The following is an 18,420-nucleotide window of genomic DNA, read 5'->3' as shown; positions in this document are numbered from 1 at the left end:
ATTGTTCAAGGGTCAACTTAGCTCTTTGAGATATTCTACAGGTTACTACAGAGCTCCTAATTGATCTCTTATGAATACCAGGCTTCAACTATAAAGCTTATAAAATACATTATTTATCAGAACTGTGGAGTCTATTTGTGGTCGGGCATAGACTTTGTTCACCTAAATTAAAAGTGAATTTATAAGTCTTGGATTTGTTAACCTATCTATATAAATCACTTGACCTTTTTTTTTTTTTTTTTTTCAAATAAATCAGAATGCTCCCTACTTTCTGGGTCTCATCTTTCTTCTGGTAGACTACAAATAAAGAACACTTCTAGCAGAGTCAGTTGCAAACCTAATAAGAAACCCTGGTCTTTACCACCCTATACCTCTCAGAATTTACTGGCATCTCCTTCATATATTCAACTTACTTACCCCTTTTTTGTAAAGAAAGCCAGAGCCAATGTATTACTTAATTTCAATAACTTGTGTACATTTGGGTATAGTTTCTCTACCATTTCTCTTAATGGTTTCTGATTTTTTAAAACTATCAAATGCCTATAAGTTGGGTTTATTTTACTGGAAAGGATATGTTTGGGCTGTTATTTGCAAGGTCCCCAGTAGTGATAGATTTATTAGGCTCCAAACAGATAGTAACTGAGCCTGCATCTTATTTAGGAGCATGGCCTCGCTGGGACCCTGAGGTAATCCTTCTTCTTCTCTTGGTTTCAGGCTCCGTTTATGCTCTGTCTTCTTGGCTGGATAGTTTCTCCTATTTACACTAGGACTGGGGTGAGTCTCTATTATCAGTTACTCTTCTCTACAATATTTTTTCTTACAAATGTTGCATATGTACATACAATCATCCTGGAGGACAAGCTGAACTTCTGTCTTTTGATCCCTGTACCAACTTCCCTGAATCCTAAGAAATGCCTGAAGTAACATCATTCTGAGTCAACTGGGTCAACAGAAGCCAGGACTGCCCACTGTTTCACTCTGGACCTTACTCAAGAGTTCATATCTTAAGGCTTTATAGAAAACATACTAAAACTTTACTAAAAAATAAGACCTAAATAAATGAAGAAAACAGCTCTGTTAATGATTGGAAGACAGCAGCCTAAAAGTGTTTGTTCTCCCCAGATGCAAAAGAGGATATTCTGAGGAACTTGACAAGCTGATTCTGAAATGCATGTAGGAGATAAGGGGACAGCAGAGAAGAAACCATCCAGGCCCACCGTCCAAGGGCTGCGTGGGGTGATGTCATCAACATGGTGGAATAAGAGCTTTCTGTCTCTCCCCGAAGAACACCGATTTACACAGTCACCCACAGACGGGAGGGCCTTTGTGGAGGTACACAGGTCCAGTGGAGACATTCTAGCTTGCCGCTGGAGGGAAAAAAATCAAAGGCTGGGCACACTGAAGAGGGTAAGAGGGATAGTTTCCCTTTACCCACGTCCCCCATCCCCCGAGATGGCACAGCTTGGCGCCAAGAGAGACTCAGCCTGAGAGTTCTCTCACAGAGGAAAGGAAGAGCGGGTGATGAGGGCCTAGCTGTTCTAGCTGTGCAGGGTGCTGCCAAGAAGACCTACCTCTTCCTTAACCCGTCTGGAATCCTGAGGGGTGCTACATGACCAGGGAGGAGGGGGAGTGGTTGAGAGGACAGCACCCAGGGCTCTCAGATGACATCAAAGGAACAAAAATCCTCCTAACCCCTCACAGACTCTTTCAGGAAGCTTGCCAGTGAGCTGCTGGGGACTCCTCACTTGCAGATCTCCCCAAATGGCCCAGACACCCCAACATCCTGCATGCCTCACCCATACTCCCCTCCACCCCGTGGCCAGCTCCCTTTGCTTACCACCCAGGGTGGCAGTGTTGAGCCCTGGCAGAGAGCTGGTGAGCTCATGCAGAGAGCCAGCCGGACTCTGTGGGGCTGGGAAAACACAGGCACTTGAGCACTCAGCACCACCCTAGGGAAAGCAGGCAAACCGGAAGCTGTCAGCACGCAGCCTGGCTTTGTAGGATCAAGATATTTGTCCCTAAGATTTCCCCCATAAGACAGAACAAGCAGTGAGAAGCGCGCGTATCCACAGGAAAGGTCTGAGAAGCCTCAGAATCCCTAGCAGGACTGATGGAAGGTTCTCTCCAAAAGCCAGTCAGTGAAAACTGGAGGTGGTGACTGCTTCCTCAAATGCAGACACAGCAACCCAGGACTTCAAGGGACATAAGAAGTCAAGGAAACATGACACCACCAAAGGAACACAATAATTTTCCAGTAACCAACCCCAGAGATACGGGTATCTGAGATTTTCCTGGTAAAGAGTTCAGTTTGAAGGAAGCTCAGTGGGCTAGAGGAAAACACAGAAAGATAGTACAATGAAATCAGGAAAATAATACACAAACAAAATGAGAAGCTTACCAGAGAGATAGAAATAAAAAAGAAACAAATTCTGGATCTGAAGATTACAATGAATGAAATGAAAAATGCAATAGAGAGCATTGATATCAGACTTGGTACAGAGGAAGAAAGACTCTGTGAACTCAGAGTTAGGTCATCGAAAATGATCCAGTCAGAGGAAAACAAAGAAAAGAGAACAAGAAAGACTGAAGAAAGCCTGCATGAACTGTGGGACACCACTGACAGAAACAAGCCACACATTGTTGGAGTCCCAGAAGGAGAAGAGGGCAGAAAGTTTATTTAAAGATTGAGAACTTCCCAAATCTGAGGAAGGATTTGAATATCCAAGATCATGAAGCTCATAGGTTCCCCCAGATTTTAACCCCAAACTGTCTTCTCCAACACACATTATAACACAACTGTCTAAAATCAAAGAGAAAAATTTTAAAGCAGCAAAAGAAAAAGAATTCCTCACATACAAGGGGACCCCCATATGGCTATTGGCAGATTTCTCAGCAGAAGGCTTGCAGGCCAGTCTTTTTTTTTTTTTTTAATTTAAAAAAAAAAACTTATTGCCAAAAAAAAGAAGTGATTGGGTAGGTGAAGATTTCTTAGGACACAAAAAGCACAAACCATAAAGAAATTGATACAGTGGACTTCAAAGTAAAACTCTAAACTTTAACTCTTTGAAAGATATTTTTAAGAAAATGAAAAGTTGAGGGAGGCCATAGCTCAGTGGTAGAGATTTGCTTAGTATGCATGAGGTCCTGGGTCCAGTCTTCAGTCCCTCCATTAAAAAAATAAATAAATAAACCTAATTACCCCTCTAAGAATTTTTTTTTAAATAAATAACTTTTTTAAAAAATGAAAAGTCAAGCTTAGAGACTAGGAAGGAGTATTTGTAGAACATCTTTAAAAGACATATCCTGAATATATACATGTATGTATATTTCTTGAAACTCTTGTACTTTAGGGAAAAAAATTTCACCGAAGAAAGTGAATATGCAAATGACAAATAATCCTATGAAAAGATGTTCACTATCACTGATCTTTAGGAAAATACTACTTAAAATAAGATCCCACACGTACTCACTAGAATGACTGAGAGTAAAAAGACTGGCCCTGCCAAGAGCTGGCAAGGCCAGGGGGCACCTGGGATGCGTACCTGTCCACGTTGGAAAACAGGTTGGCTGTTTCTCATCCAGTTACACCTGAGGTCCCAGCCACTCAGTTCCCGGTTATGGCACTTGACCCCGCCCCAGAGAAGTGGGAGGTGGAAGTGCACATCCTCACACAGACTGGTGCACAAAGCTCACAGCAGTTTCAGCTGAAAACAGCGCACCCAGAAACAGTGTGGACAGGGTAGGAGGGTGGCAGACAGCACGCCACAGGGTGCTCCAGGTGAACCGCGGGGGCCGTGTGGGGAGAAGGAAGCAGGGCTTAGGCCCGCGTTCCTTGAGGTGGGTTGATTGCGGCTCCAGGAAAGGCAAGTCTGGGGACAGCTGATGTCCAGGACCAGGGCGGTGAATGTCTTGGCCACAAGCCTTCGGGGATTCTGAGGGGCTGGGAAATGCCTTATATCTTGAGTGTGGTGGTGGTCACACAACTGTATACATTTCCCCAAACTTATCAGACTTTACACTTAAAATGGGATAATTTTACAGTGCGTAACCTATGCCTCATAAAACTGTTAAAATTTTAAAATATTTGTGGAGAGGACATTAGAATTCTGAAAGGCCTATTTGCCAAACCATCTAATGCTTGCAATTGTGAGGCCATGATCCCAGGAAAGACGCCTCAGATTGTGACTGTATTTTGAGATAAAGTCTTTAAAGAAGGGATTAAGGTAAAATGAAGTTGTTAGAGTAGTCCTAATGCAGTATGGGAGAGGAGGAGGCCAGACACAGACCCGTACAGAGGGAAGGTGACAGGCGGGCACAGGGAGGGGACGGCCATCAGCAAGTCGGGGAGGCCTCACACACAGCTTTCTCTTATGGCCCGGAGGGACCCAGCCCTGCAGACACCTTGAACTTCCAGGCTCCAGAGCTGTTGTGTGAGCCTCTGTCAGTCTGCCGTTGTCAGTGACGGCAGTGCTAGCAGACTGATGCCAGTGGTGAGTGTGAAATGGCTCAGAGCCTGCCTGAGGAAGTCACCACAGCATATGATTAAGAACCAGACGAGCTGAAAAGAATAAAAGCTGTAGATGTTTAGGAGAGGGCTCACGGCCCCTGCGCAACAGGAGGAATTTGCACATGTGAGGAAGGGGGCAAGAGCGCAGGAGGATGTGGGGACGGGTGGGGTGGTGTGCCATTCACTATGATTTATCCACCTCTGTGAGCCCATCTCTGTGCTCGGGTCCAGGCAGCTTACGAGCAAGGAGGGCCTGCCCTCCGCCGGGTGCACTGCCTGGGCGGGCTGTTTGGGGCAGGAGCTCTCTCACACGGGCGGCGTTGGCACAGGGGACCAGGTCCCAGAGCTGTGGAGTCCTGTCATCCTTGAGCCCTTGGTATATTTGTCATATGTGGTAAAGCATTTGATTTTGCTGTACGATTATTTTATGAAAGTGATTTGTCATCATTAGACATACTTAGCCGGATTTCCTTCTGCTTTCCAGAGATCGAATAGGAAGCTAGGTTCCAAGCTTCTTGAAGATGGCACTGTTGCCTCTCCTTTCTTATTTCTCCTGTCTTAACGTGTCCAAGTAACACAAAGCTGGAGTAGGTGACTCTGCATCTTGTACCTGGGCCGCTGCCCTCACTGGCCGCGTCTCTGTGACAGCCAGCCCCTGTGAGCACTCTGTCTGATGGTGACTTCTCTTGTTGCTCCTACAGGTAGTGACGTTGCCCAGATACTTGAGGAAGAGGTTTCGTAGCTGCCGGATCCAGATGCTCCTCGCTGTTCTGTACTTAATCATCTATATCTTCAGTAAGATCTTGGTGAGCTGTGTGAACGCCAGCCCAAGGATGAAAAACAAACAGCAGACCAAATCAGTAGGCGGGGCTAAGCTAGATCTGTCCCAGCAGTTCATTCCAGGGCCCCATGAGTTACTTGCTGGCCTATGTGGTCTAAGCTAAAGTGGAGAGAAAATAGCTTAATAATACATAGAATGAAAGGCAGAGGCATCTTCTTTGCTTCCCAAGCCTGGTTACAGGCCCCTCCTCTGTATTCCCAGAGAACCTTGGGCTTACTCGTGTCATGTCATTAGGTGTTGTCACTCCCCTGCTTAAAACAATCCAGGCATTGCCACCACCCCTACAAGAGACCTGAGCCCCTTGTTATGACCTGTGAGACCTGTCCATCCTGGCCCTGCCTCCAGCCTTGGCTCCCTGTGACCTCCCCGGTACTCACAGGATTGTTTCCCAACTCCAGAGAGCTGTTCCACTTGAAGCCCTTGACACGTGCTCTGGAATGTTCTTCCCCCCAGATTTTTCCGATGTCACCTCGATGGATGTGCCCAGTCAGTCTCTGCTCCGTTACTCTGTTTCTGCTTCCTGTGTAATACTTGCCGCCACATGAGAGAAGTCACCTATCCCCTTGCCATCAGTGTCTGCTCCACTCCGGTGCTAGCTGCTGGAGCCCAAGGCCTTGCCCGGCTCATGCCCACAGTCCCCCTGTGCCGAGAACATGTGGAGCAGGAGGCATTTTTGAAGTGTCATTCTGAGTGACTGAGTGAGTGTCACTGTCACACTGCCTGGAAATTACCTATTTGGTGGTCTTTCTCCTTCATTATACATCAGCTGCTTGAAGACGGTGACTGAGTTTTGGGAAGTCTGTGTCTTCTGAACCCTGCCAAGTACCTGCAAGGCTGGTGCTCAGAAAACATTCGGTGCATAAGTGGGTGTGTCGGGGGAGTCTCTGCCCATTGAGCGCCTGGCTGTGAGCACCAGAGTAGCAGGTGCAGGTGCTTCAGCATCACTGTCGGCCAAGCCTGCAAAACAAACCCAGCCCCCTGACCATGCGGCCTGGTGGTCTGCTTTGTACGGTCCTTCAGCTAAGAAGGGTTTTTACAGTTTTAAAGGGTCTTAAAAACCAGAAATGATCTGTGTCTCACCAAGCCTATGGCATTTACTGTCTGTCCCTTAACAGGGAAGGCTTGCCAGCGCCTGATGAGCTGTCGCCTCTGCTCTTCCCACTGGCAAGCTGCAGGGACAGCTCACTCTCTGAGCACACTCCCCACTCTGAGGCTCCAGACAGGAAGAGCTAAGTTGCATTAACTGGATTAATCGGGTTAACTCAAGCCTTAAAGGTGCTAACTTCACTGAACTCAACAGGGCACCGGCCTTGTCACCCAGCAGAACCTGGGTAGACATCACCCCATGTCCACAAGGGATGGAGTGGACATGCAGATGGCCTCTGAGGTCAGTGTTTCGATGGGATGGCTGTCAACCAGGCTGCCTTTGTGCTCTTTCCAGGTGGAGATCTGCATGGGCGCCACGTTCATGAGGCTGGTGCTGGGCATGGATGTGTACCTGGCCACTGTAGTCTTGCTGACGGTTACTGGCATTTATGCCATCACAGGTGAGGTTACTCCAGCCACACAAATGTTTGTACTGACACTGCAGCTCTACTTCTTAGCGGAGTCCTGCAAGACATTGAGGCAGAGGTCTCCAGCTTTTACATGTCCCCTGAGTCTGTAAGTCACATTGCTGAGGCCCAAAATGGCCTTGAAAATAATTAAGGCAGGGGTGCCAGAGTGGTGTCCTACCCCTGGAAATTATATCGGGCTGGCAGGGCTTTCCAAGGGGATTGGCCCGGCCAGCAGTAATGGTGTTTAGGGCGGGGCAGGCCTTTCACTGCAGGCTGCCAGCCAAGGAACGGGAGCACAGAGAGGGAATGAGGGGAGGTGGCAACTTCAGGTCATCCTGTTTACCTGCTTACCTGGTAACCTGGTCAGGCCAGCGGAGGGGCTCTTTTACGTAGACAGTTCTGTCCTGGACAGCCTTTGCCTAGGCTGTGAGAGTGGGGCCCTCGTCCCTTGTGTGTTCCAGTCACACTGCACATCTTGGATGCTGGTGGGTGCCCCTGACCGTTCTTCCAGGTGCAGGAGAACCAGGGCAGAGAGTGGGGTGCATGCAGTCAGTGGTTCTTTATGCAGGGGAGTGGGGGGCATTCTGCCCAGGGGACATTTGGAATCACCTGGAGACATTTTTGGTCGTCACAGCTGGAGGGTGCTGCGGGCATCTAGCAGTTCAAGGCCAGGGATGCTGCTCCCTGTTGCTCCCAAGCCAAGATTTTATGATGAGAGACAGGTACGTCCCCCGACTTACACGGGAACAACAGGATTTTTGACTCTATGATGGTGCAAAAGCCAGAGATATTCAGGAGAAACCACGCTTCCAGTTTTTAATTTTGGTTCTCTCTTGGGCTAACGATACGTGGCATGACACCGTGGTAGTCCTGGGCAGGGGCAGCAGCCGCAGCCCCCCTCAGCCACCCATCGCAAGGTGACAGCCACCCTGGACCCAGAAAGCCATCCGGTTTTCAGTGTGAGATTCAGTAAATGACATGAGACAGTCAGCATGTTATTATAAGATGGGCTCCGTGTAGGATGATTTTGCCCAGCCATAGGCTAACATGAGTGTTCTGAGCACATTTAGGGCAGGCCTGGCTAAGCCATGATGCTGGATAGGTGAGGTGTAGTGAATGCATTTTTGACTTAATGATATTTTAAGTTTATGGTGGGTTTGCCAGGACGTAACCCCATCATAAGTCAAGGAAGACCTGTACACTTTTTTTCACTTAGAAAACTACAGGATTTTCATTCATCCAAACAACGGGAGGTAAATGGGGGGTTAGACAGGCAGGGTAAGAATCCACCAGCAGATCACGAAGGATGTTAAAGAGAGAAAACAGGCCGAGCCAGGACTGAGCATCGGCAGTTAAAGACCCAGTGAATTGAAGGGCAGAGGTGTGGACATGGGGACGGGGGAGACGAGTGTGTGGGGCAGGCCTGCAGAAGTCACTTTCCGTGGGGTCAGGCCTGGCTCTCCTTCCTCTTTCTCTTGCCTATTCAGGTGGTTTTGCAGCCGTGGTCTATACTGATGTCCTGCACACTGGCGTGGTGGTTCTGGGCTCAGTCTTATTGGTGGGCTATGGTAAGTAAATCACTGCCGCGCACCTCGACACTTTTTTTGATGGTACATATCTTGATGGTACGTTGTGTCACATAAATAGATCATGCCCCCAGGTCCAAAACTTCTTACCAACCAGAGCTGCTGTATCCTTCACACACGTGCTTTGTGATGCGAGTGGTGGGCGCGTACTGAGTAGTAACGAGAATCAAGTACCCTTAGGCATTTATCTGTATGGCCTTATTTAATCATCACACTCACCAGAAGGCATAACCACTTTTATTATCCTCATTTTACTGATAAGGAAGCTGAATTCCTCAGTTAAGTAACTTGTTCACGAAGCACACCAAGCAGAAGACTCAGAGCCTGGTCTCTAATGTCAAAGCCCACAGTGTGCGGACTTGCATGTTACTGTCCCTGCAGTAACAAGTCCCCTCTCCCTAAGGTGAAGGTTTCTCTCCACTAGCTGGGAGTAACTCAGTGAGGTTGGTGGTACCCACTGTTCCACGGGTCAGAGATTGGTCTTGCAGATAATCTAGAAAGAAAAGCTCTTAGCTCAGGTACTGAAAAATTATTGCAGCGTTGGAAGGATTATGATTCCATAGAGCACGCTGCCGAGCCCGTGGAGTGAGGACAGATAGATGCGCACAGATCCACACACCCCGGTCTCACCATCCAGTCGGCACCAGTGCTCCATGGAGTGCACTCCGTGCTGTGCTGCTGGGACACATTGTACACCTCAGGTATAAGCCAAGGAATTTTTAAATGAGCTGGGAAGCAATGACTAATCTGAGTGACAAAACTATACACTACAAAGCAAGCTAAGCCATTGTGTTTACAGGCATGCTGCATGTTAAGTTTATCAACTTGATTAAAACCTGCCAAGACCATCCCAATTCTTGAGAATGACATCCAATTAAGTTTTCGGAGCAGGTGGAATATCCCATTTAATGTTATCAATTAATATCTTAAATAATTACATATTGTTTACTGTTACAGACTGAATGTTTGTATCCCTCCAAACTCATAAGTTGAAATCCTAACCCCCAGTGTGACGGTATTAGGAGCTGGGGCCTTTGGGAGGTGGTTAGGTCGTGAGGGAAGAACCTTCATGAATGGCATTAGTGGCCTTATAAAGGAGACCCCAGGAGGTCCCTGGCCCTGCCACCATGTGAGGACACAGTGAGACCATGGCCACCAGCCAGTCAGCCCGCACCGTGGCCTTGGCCTTCCCAGCCTCCAGAACTGGGAAGTAAATATTTGTAGTTTATAAGCCACCCAGCCCATGGCATTCCATTAGAGCAGCCTGTGCAGACTAAGACATTTTCTGAGAAGTTTAATGGGTTTTTTTTTAAAATCAGGGTATTTGCACTAGTTCTTTTGATAAGTAAAGTATTGGGAGGGGGTCGTTTTCTTTTAAAAATATATGTAAACTTATACATCCAAATGAATGTTGACTTCAAACTAGTCATTGTGGGAACCCATGCAAATACAATTTTATTTTTTTATGTACAATTTTTAGGTAATACATATACAATGTAAACCCAAAAAAGGGTGCAGATTGAAATACTCATCACCCTTAGTTTCTCAGTTCAAGTCCCCAGAGACAGTCAATATCGTAGGTTTTGCGCATATCCTTCCAGAGATGCCCTTCATACGCACAGGCCGACCTTGGAGATGCTGTGGGTCTGGTTCCAGACCACAGCAGTGGAGCAAACGTCGCAACAAAGCAAGTCACATGAATGCGTAGGTTTCCCAGTGCACATAAAGGTTGCGTTTATACAATGCTGTAGTCTGCTAAGTGTGCAATAAATAGCATTATGTCCAAAAGCAAGGTACATGATTTAAAAATAATGCTATTGGGAAAATGGCACCGATGGACCTGCTCAAAGCAGGGTTGCCACAAACCTTCAGTCTGTAAAAACAAAAACAAAAACAGAAACACAGTATCTGCAAGGTGCAGTAAAGCAAAACACAATAAAATGAGGTTTGCATGTGCAATTTATTTTATCTGTGAATCAGAACATTTTGCAGCCTGTTTTTCTCCCACTGAAACTCTATCTTAGGCAAATTTCTATATCAGCAAATAGAGATCTATTGCATCTTCTCTGTTTTTGTATTTGTAATAAACTTTTTATTAAAGAGCGCACAAGTCAAAGTGCAGCTGGATGAAGTACCACAAAGTGAATACACCCTGGCAGCCAGAACCCAAGTCAGGAAGTTGCCTTTGTTGCCTTCCTTTCCAAACTTTATGCCTTTTGTTTCTTTTTCTGGCCTTGTTACACTGGCCAGGACCTCTAGTACAGTGTTGAAGTAGGGGCCTCAGGCATCCTTGTCTCATTCCCAATTTAAAGGAGAATATTTGATTAAATAAAATATTTCCTGTAGGTACTTTCTGTCATACTAACGTAGTTCCTATCTGTTCCTAGTTTGCTAAGATTGTTTATCATGAGCAGGTTTTGAATTGTATCAAATATTTTTTCCACACCTACTGAGCTGATTATATTGTTTTTCTTGTTTTTCTTTTAACACAGTAAATTACATTGACTTGGTTTTGAATGTTAACTCAATGTTGCACTCCTGGATTTGTCAAGAGATAGTCAAATTCCTCTCCAAAGTGGCTGTTTTAACTCATTTTATCAGAAATGTATGAGAAAATGTGTTTCCTAACCTTTCAGCCAACTCTTGATGTTTTAAGACTTTTTAGAACTATAACCAATAGGTGAAGGGAAAAAAAAGTATCTCATTTTTGTTTCAATTTGAAGTTTCCAGGTGCCAGTGAGGTTGAGCATCTTTTCATACACTTAGTGGCCGTTTGTGTCTCCTGTTTGTGAATTCCATGTTCATATTCTCTGCCGTATTTCCCTCCGGCAGTTTCCCTTGGCTCTTGATGTGTGAGTCCTTTGTACATGATGCAAATCTCTTCTTTCAGTCTAACAAATTTTAAGTTGATTTCAGTCATACAAATTTAAACTTTTGAGATCAAGTTTATCAACCTTCCTTTTCCTTTTTGTATCTTGTTTAAGAATGTACTACTCCCTAACCCAAGTTCATAAAGATGCTCCTGTTTTCTTCTAGTAACTTTGTGGTTTTATAGTTCACCTTTAACAAATCCCACATGGAGTTCATTTTTAGAAGTGCCGTGAGGTGTCTTACTCATTTTATAGTCACTCGGTGTCTTTTCATTGACTAGTCTTGACTCCAAGTGATTCTGACCCCTTTTCAAAATTGAGTCTGTGTCAAAAGAATGTGGTTTAATACGCCAAAATAAAAGGGTTTTTTTCAGTTAAGTAGGTGAAATTATGAGTGTCTTAGTGCCTTTAAAAAATATTTTTCTTTAATATTAAGACTTTATACCACTTAGGATATTGAGGGAGAAATTAATAGGCTCTGAAGGAAATTCCAAATATGAAGTTTCATAAGTGTTTTGCTGACATTGCAGGAAAATGAATACTAATTTCTGATTTACTTGAGATTCTTTGAATAACTTGTGATGGGTCTTTAGTTCAAAACTAGTATAAGCAAATAAGTACTTCCGTGGTGCTCATAACTGAAAATTCTACCAGGGGCATCTCACTTTTGGGCATGTCTCGATCCAGGCTTCTGCAGGAACTAGGTCAGCAAAAGAGCTTCAAACTGCCATGCTGGCTGAGAACCCACAGCAAGGAAGCAGGCTTTTTTGGTGCCTTAAGCAGAAGAATCCTGGGATAAGTTCTGATTAGCCGAGCTTGGGTCTCCAGTCCATTCCTGTGACGTCCTTGTTACCCAGGGGACAGGGAACATTGGCCGGGACAGGGAACGTTGGCCAGGCCTGGGTCACGTACCAGACTAGGGTGAATGGTAGACAGTTTGACGAGGCCCCCCTAAGCACATAGGATGGAGTGCAGCCAGAAAGAGGGGTTCTGCTGCCAGAAGCAGGAGGGGGTGAGGGCACAGGACCACCAGTGTCCACTGTCCTCTTCCATTTCTCTGGAGGGGATGGTGTCTTAGGGGATGGTGTACAGTCTGGCTCTTTGTCAGCCATTGTGTTAGACCCTGCCAGGCAGACTCATCTTACTTTGCAACCTTGGTTCTTCTGACAAGTGTTGCTGTACAATTTAAGGTACTGACTGATAACTGTGTGGTGTTCTTAAGCCTTTCAGGAGGTAGGAGGATACCAGGAGCTACAGCGTAAGTACATGGATGCTAAGCCAAACCTGACCCATGAAGGAAACTGGACTGTCCAGCTGGAATGCTTGACCCCTCGCCAGGATTCTTTCCATATATTCCGAGATCCCATTACTGGAGACTTCCCCTGGCCTGGGATCATCTTTGGTGCCTCTACCCTCTCCTTGTACTACTGGTGCGCCAATCAGGTAACTAACCAGACCCCCTGCACTGACGTGCCTGCGCTGGGGTGGGGGCCCACCATGGTCTCTGAAGCCGGGCAGGTTTCCCTTCCTGTCCTCCTGGTGCCTGAGTGATGCTAGACCGAGCTCTGTCCCACAGTCCCATCTGTAACAACACAGCTATTTGCATTCTTCTTCCCTCTCACTGTCTAAAAAGCACAGTTTTTTTGCACATGAAAAATATGTCAGTTCTCTCAAATTTAGTCTAGAAATTAAATGTCGTTGTCAGTATTTCAGTTAGATTTTTTTTTAAGGACTCAAGCTTATTCCAAAAATTATGTGGCTTTCTATCAACGATAGATCATTAAATTGTGAGATACCCATGCAGTGGAAAGGCAGTGTAGAAATAAAAAGGAAGCGCAGCTGCGCACCATGCTGTGGACGGGTCTTCAAAGCAGGAAGCCAAGACGGAGGCAGCCGAACACAGAATGCTCAGTGCGGCACGGTCACGTTCCAAGAAGGTGTAACACAGGCAGGGCTCCATTGTGGTGCTTAGGTACACACAATTAAGTAGCAAAAATTATAAAGAAAAGGAAGAAATAAAACAGTCATTAAAGCAGTCGTTTCTGAAGCAAGGGAAAAGGTTGAGGTTAAAAAGGGGCACAGGTAACAGCATTAGTCACAATCACCAAAAAGTGGAACCGACCCACGAATGAATGAATAAGCAAAATGTGTATCCGTGGGTTGGACTATTATTCAGCCATAAACAGGAATGAAGTACCGATATGTGCTACACCTTGGGTGAATCTCGAAAACATTATACCAAATGAAGAGAAGCCAGGCACGAGAGGTCACCTATTGTGTGATTCCTTTGATATGAAATACGCAGAACAGGCAAATCCATGGAGACGGAGGTCTGATCAGTGCTCCTCCCCCCGCCCCCTCAGGGGAGAGGGCAGAGGAGAGTGCCTGCTTCCTGGGTCTGGGTGCTCTTCTGGGGTGATGGAGGAGTTCTGGCACCAAAGACAGGAGGCTGTACAACCTTGGGAATGTGCTAAATGCTGCCGAATTGTTCACTTTAAAATGGTTAATTATATGTTATGTGAACTCCACCTCAGTTTTAAAAAGAGGGAGAGAGGCTTCTGGGTGCCGTTGCATCTCTTGGTTTGGATGGTGGGTACGTGGCACGTGCCTCCATAAGGTGCTACAGCGTGCTCTCCTGGGTTATGTTACAAGGAACGGGATTTTCAGCATCTTGAGGAAGGAGAAAGTGCCACAACAAATAGCTAACCCAAGTCTGAAAATGAAGAACAAAGGGGGAGAACTTGCCCAACCAGATATTTAAACATTGACAAAAATACAAACAGTTTGAAATTTTCAAGAATGGACATATAGACTAATGGAACATAATAAGGAGCTCAGAGACAGACTCGTACTTGTAGGAGGTTAATATATGTTCAGGGGGCTCCACAAACCACAGGGGAGATACTTACTCTTTGATGATGTTAGAAAACCCAGCTTACTATTCGGAGTAATAGAATTTCCTCCCTACCTAACACTTACACAAAGGTGGACTTCAGATGAATTAAAGACTTAAATGTGAAAAGTAAAACTGTGCGATGAAGGGAACGTAACGCTGGGGAATGCTTTTGAGATGAGGGGTCATACAAATCATGTCTAGTTGATCCCATTACATATACATAAGGCCTTTTTAACCAAGAACACTGTAGACAAAGTTGATGGACGACAAGACTAGAGAAAACTGTTACGAGTGTGTATAATGAGCAGGAGACTAATAGCAAACCCATAAGAAAAAGGAACTGTGGTAGAAATACGGGCAAAAGATCTTGGGACAGGCAACTTATAGGAAAGGAAGTTCAAACAGACATAAATGCTAACGAGCGTATAACCCAGAGTTATCAGGGAAGTGCAGTTTAAAACCACAATGAGACTGGCAAACACGAGACAGCTTGATATGCCAAGTGTCGGGAAGGACGTGTGTGTTTCGGCGCCCTCGTGCGCTTCTGGTCAGCGTGTGGCCTGGTACGGCCTGTTCTGGAGGGTGACCTGGCAAGTATGTTGACCCTATGGCCAGAAAATCCTCGTTGAGGCTCACAAGGGACCTGGATCGCAGCGTTGGTTGCGGGGGTTACTCTGCAGTGGGCAGCTGAGGAGGGCCGCCCTGAGGGCCACTGTGCGGCTGGGAGGAGCACGGGCCGGGCTGCACACGGCAGGGCCCTGGAGCTCACTGTGCGGAGGAGCAGGAGAGCAGGCGGGGTCCTCTGCGATGCAGCCTGTGTTCCCATCTGTAGTCTTTTCTTTCTGCTAGTTACCTGTGTGATTCTGCTACTTCACCTCGAAGACAGGAGAAGTCCTATGTATTTCAGTGTCTTCTATAACCATAGCTTTAAAACCTGCCCTCAGACTTCCACTTGTGACAGTGGGTAAACTGGATTCCTGAGCTGCCACCCAGCACAGAGCTCCGAGGAGTGCTGGGTGAAATATAACTAACACCCACTGTAGTCACTGAGGAGCTCGTAAGGAAGGGTAAAAGCCTCCGGGGGATGAAGACAAAGCGCAGATTGTAGTCAGGAGAGCCAGGCTGACCTGACAGGGACAGTGCACAGGCAGTGTTTACCAAGCATGTCTTTCAATGGCTTGGGCTTTTACGGCCAGATGAGAATGGGAGAAAGTCCTCAAGTTCGTGTGCGGTGAAGAGGGACCCCTCCGTGTAGAACTTGGGTTCCTGCAAGGCTGGAGCCTCAGTGGGAGATAGACTAGGGAAAATCTGTCCAGCAGCAGGGAGAAACAACGGGAAAGAGCCTCAGCTGGGGTTCCAGGAGGAAGGCAGAAGTCCCCTCTGAGAGTTCGTGACAGGCCTGTCTTCCTGTATGTATTATGCGGTTTAACTGACCTGCATGGTCAGGGAAACCCCAGAGGAAGAAGTGAACTTAAACTCTTCCAAGACTTGTTACCGGCTGAGCCAGCAGGACCTATGACAGGTGCACCCTCGCCCAAGGCTTCGCCAGGGCCTCACCAACAAGGGCCCGCTCAGCGTGAGCCCCACCACGGTTTGGAAACACGGAGGACTCGAACCAGCACAAGCAAGAAACAGCGAAACTGGCGCCCCCACACTTCAGAAACGGAAGTGCCAGATACCAGACACAAAATACGCGTTTAGGGAGATAAAAGTGGAACTGAAAACGTTAACACAATTCCATCAAAAATGAGCGGTTAGATTTAAAGCTCGAACTTCTGGAAATGAAAACTACCCTTGTTGAAATGTAAAGCTCAGTAACTTAAAATAACAGATTAAACATGGTGGAAAGAAAAAGTCAGTAACCCAGAAGGGAGAACTGAAGACACTGCTCGAAAAGCACAAAAGTGGAAAGTGTGAAAGAGAAAGTGACGTGGAAGACGGAGTGAGGATTACAGCACACCTGTTAGAGTTCCAGGAGGAGGAGGGGAAGTGGTGTTTGAGGAGAAAGGGGCTCATCAGATTCAGGGATCACCGCGAATCCCAAGCAGGTAGACACAAAGTCACATCCTCGTGAAGTTGCAGAACACAAAAGACAAGGAGAAGACTCTAAAAGCCACCGGAGAGGAAACATCACTTTTAAGAAGAGACACAGCCCAAGAGACTTCTCAGCAGCAACAGTGCAACCCACAGGGAGAATAAATAAGTAAAATTTTCAAAGTCCTGAGGAAAATGTCAGCTGTCAGTTATACACCCAGCTAAGTGTTTTTCAGAAGCAAGGGCGAAATAAAGGCATAACCTTCCCTAGAGACTGAAGGTTGTGCATGAAGGGAAAGGAGGTTCTGCAGAGCAAGAGTGACAGTTAGAGATGCTGACCGGCCCAGGTGCAGACCTCACGCACTGGCTGGAAAGTGACTGTAATCCTGAATATGGGAAGTAAATTTACACGCAGGACAGAACTAAAAGACCACACACGGTGGGAGCTCACTCTGCCTGTGGACCTTGAATTGCTCAGTGGGGTGGGGAGACTGATTTACTTTAGGCTGGAAGTTGCATTCAGTTAAAATTTGAAGGGTAATTATTAAAAGCATAGAAGTAGAATCTATAACTTCCTAACTAGTAAAGAAAATGATTTAAGAAAAATTTTAATGAAAAAAGAGGCAAACAAACTGACAGAAGGAAAGTTGTTTTCCTCTGGCCAGCCACCACCATTTTTAAACAGTCTGCCCCTTGCCACACTCTGTGATGCAGGACAACCCACGAAGGTGTTCAGGACTTTCTGCAGCCCCTGAGACTGTCCTGTCTAGGGAGTGAGAGTTTGCTTCTGCCCTTGCCCTGCTCCTTCATCCCCTCCCTTAGCGACTGTCTCCTCTGTGCACGGGGCTAAGCAAAGACCAGGACGCGCAGCCTGGCTGCCCACCCGCCCAGCCAAGGCCCTGTGCGCTGAGAGGCGGGCAGCGGAATGCCCGCGGGCCCCCTAAGAAGCAGCACGTGTTGTGTGAGGCAGAACCACTTTGGGGATCTCCCTCCTGTTATTAAATTTCTGCATTTGGAAACTAGAGAAAGCATAAAGAACATGAAAACTCTGCCTGTCAATCCTACCACCCCAGGATTAACCACTATTCCCTCGAGTTGGTTTATTCCTGTGGACTTTTGCCAGGTGTCACAGGGTGTGTGCGATTGTTGTATCCCCTGCCTCTCAGTTACTGTCACACTGTGAGCGTTTTTCCACATTATTTAAATGTGCTTTGAGAACGTGATTTTAGTGCATACATAATCCTGCGTTGTCTTGAGGCACTGGACCAGGTCTTTCTGTTCTTAGTGCGTCTCATCTGCCCGCTGTACTATCCTGAGCACACATCACCTCCACAAATCGGTGGTGGAGCTCCTCCCGGGAGACTCTGCACATCAAGGGCTACACTCATTCATTTCCACTTAGACGAGTGAAGTCGGCCCCAGTTCTAAACACTCATTTGTTGCCAGGGACCTGTGTGTGCTTAGACTGATGTCTCAGGCACAGAGACTGGGCCTCCAGGAGGGGGTCTCGTCCTTGCTGGGGGACAGCGTGTAAGCCCTGCACTACTGTGGTTGGTGTGCCGTGCCAGCAGTGAGGCCAAAGTCGTGCATGCCACATGCGTCCCCCCTGGCAGCTGTGCACTGAGCACAGCATGCATGGCGGCCACATGCGCCTCCTCGGGCCCTGGATGTCCCGAGACGCCGGGTTGGTTGGGGTGAGCAGCTGGCAACACCCTGCTGCCACTACAGGTCACAGTTGTCCTGTCGCAGCCTAGGCAGCCTGGGCTTGATACAACCTGAGAAAGCCACCCCTCCACCTCCATGTTTCCTTGGCAGATTTTCGTCCAGGGCTGCCTGGCGGGGAAGAGCGTGTGTCACGTGAAGGCCGGCTGCGTCATGTGTGGGTACCTGAAGCTGCTGCCCATGTTCAGCATGGTGTTGCCGGGGATGATCAGCCGCGTCCTGTACTCAGGTGATTCTCTCACTGACGCATCCACGCTGACCACATCTCTCCAAGGCATCTGGAGGGCGTGGGCTTGCACGGTCTCCCACAGCGGGCTGGGCTTGAGATGCCCAGAGTGCTTTCCTGAGAGCCAGTGGATTCAGGGTAGGGATGTAGCCCCACAGAAGTCTGGCGGGGATAGGGGGTGG

General features: G+C 47.0%; 1 protein-coding gene across 14 annotated transcripts in view; it reads left to right on the top strand.

Annotated features, from left to right (window-relative positions):
• Positions 1-18,420, top strand: part of LOC102510780 (sodium/glucose cotransporter 1) — a 59,044-nt gene that overhangs the window by 22,055 nt on the left and 18,569 nt on the right. For 12 of the 14 annotated variants that reach the window (XR_004316523.1, XM_032471317.1, XM_032471316.1 and 9 more), the window contains 6 exons: positions 715-774; positions 5,209-5,313; positions 6,790-6,895; positions 8,392-8,472; positions 12,583-12,803; positions 18,106-18,241. Coding sequence is in view for 13 of the 14 variants with exons in the window: in XM_032471317.1 (XP_032327208.1) it covers positions 715-774; positions 5,209-5,313; positions 6,790-6,895; positions 8,392-8,472; positions 12,583-12,803; positions 18,106-18,241 (709 nt within the window). In the remaining variant the exon portion in view is untranslated. Of the gene's footprint in view, positions 1-714; positions 775-1,122; positions 1,408-5,208; positions 5,314-6,789; positions 6,896-8,391; positions 8,473-12,582; positions 12,804-18,105; positions 18,242-18,420 lie in introns of all 14 variants that reach the window. The other 2 variants (XM_032471323.1, XM_032471322.1) reach the window with 2 other exon arrangements.

This window comes from Camelus ferus, chromosome 32 (assembly GCF_009834535.1).
Source record: "Camelus ferus isolate YT-003-E chromosome 32, BCGSAC_Cfer_1.0, whole genome shotgun sequence".
Lineage (NCBI taxonomy): Eukaryota > Metazoa > Chordata > Mammalia > Artiodactyla > Camelidae > Camelus > Camelus ferus.
The sequence above is the reverse complement of the archived record's forward strand: the minus strand, read 5'-3'. Positions and strand labels throughout refer to the sequence as shown.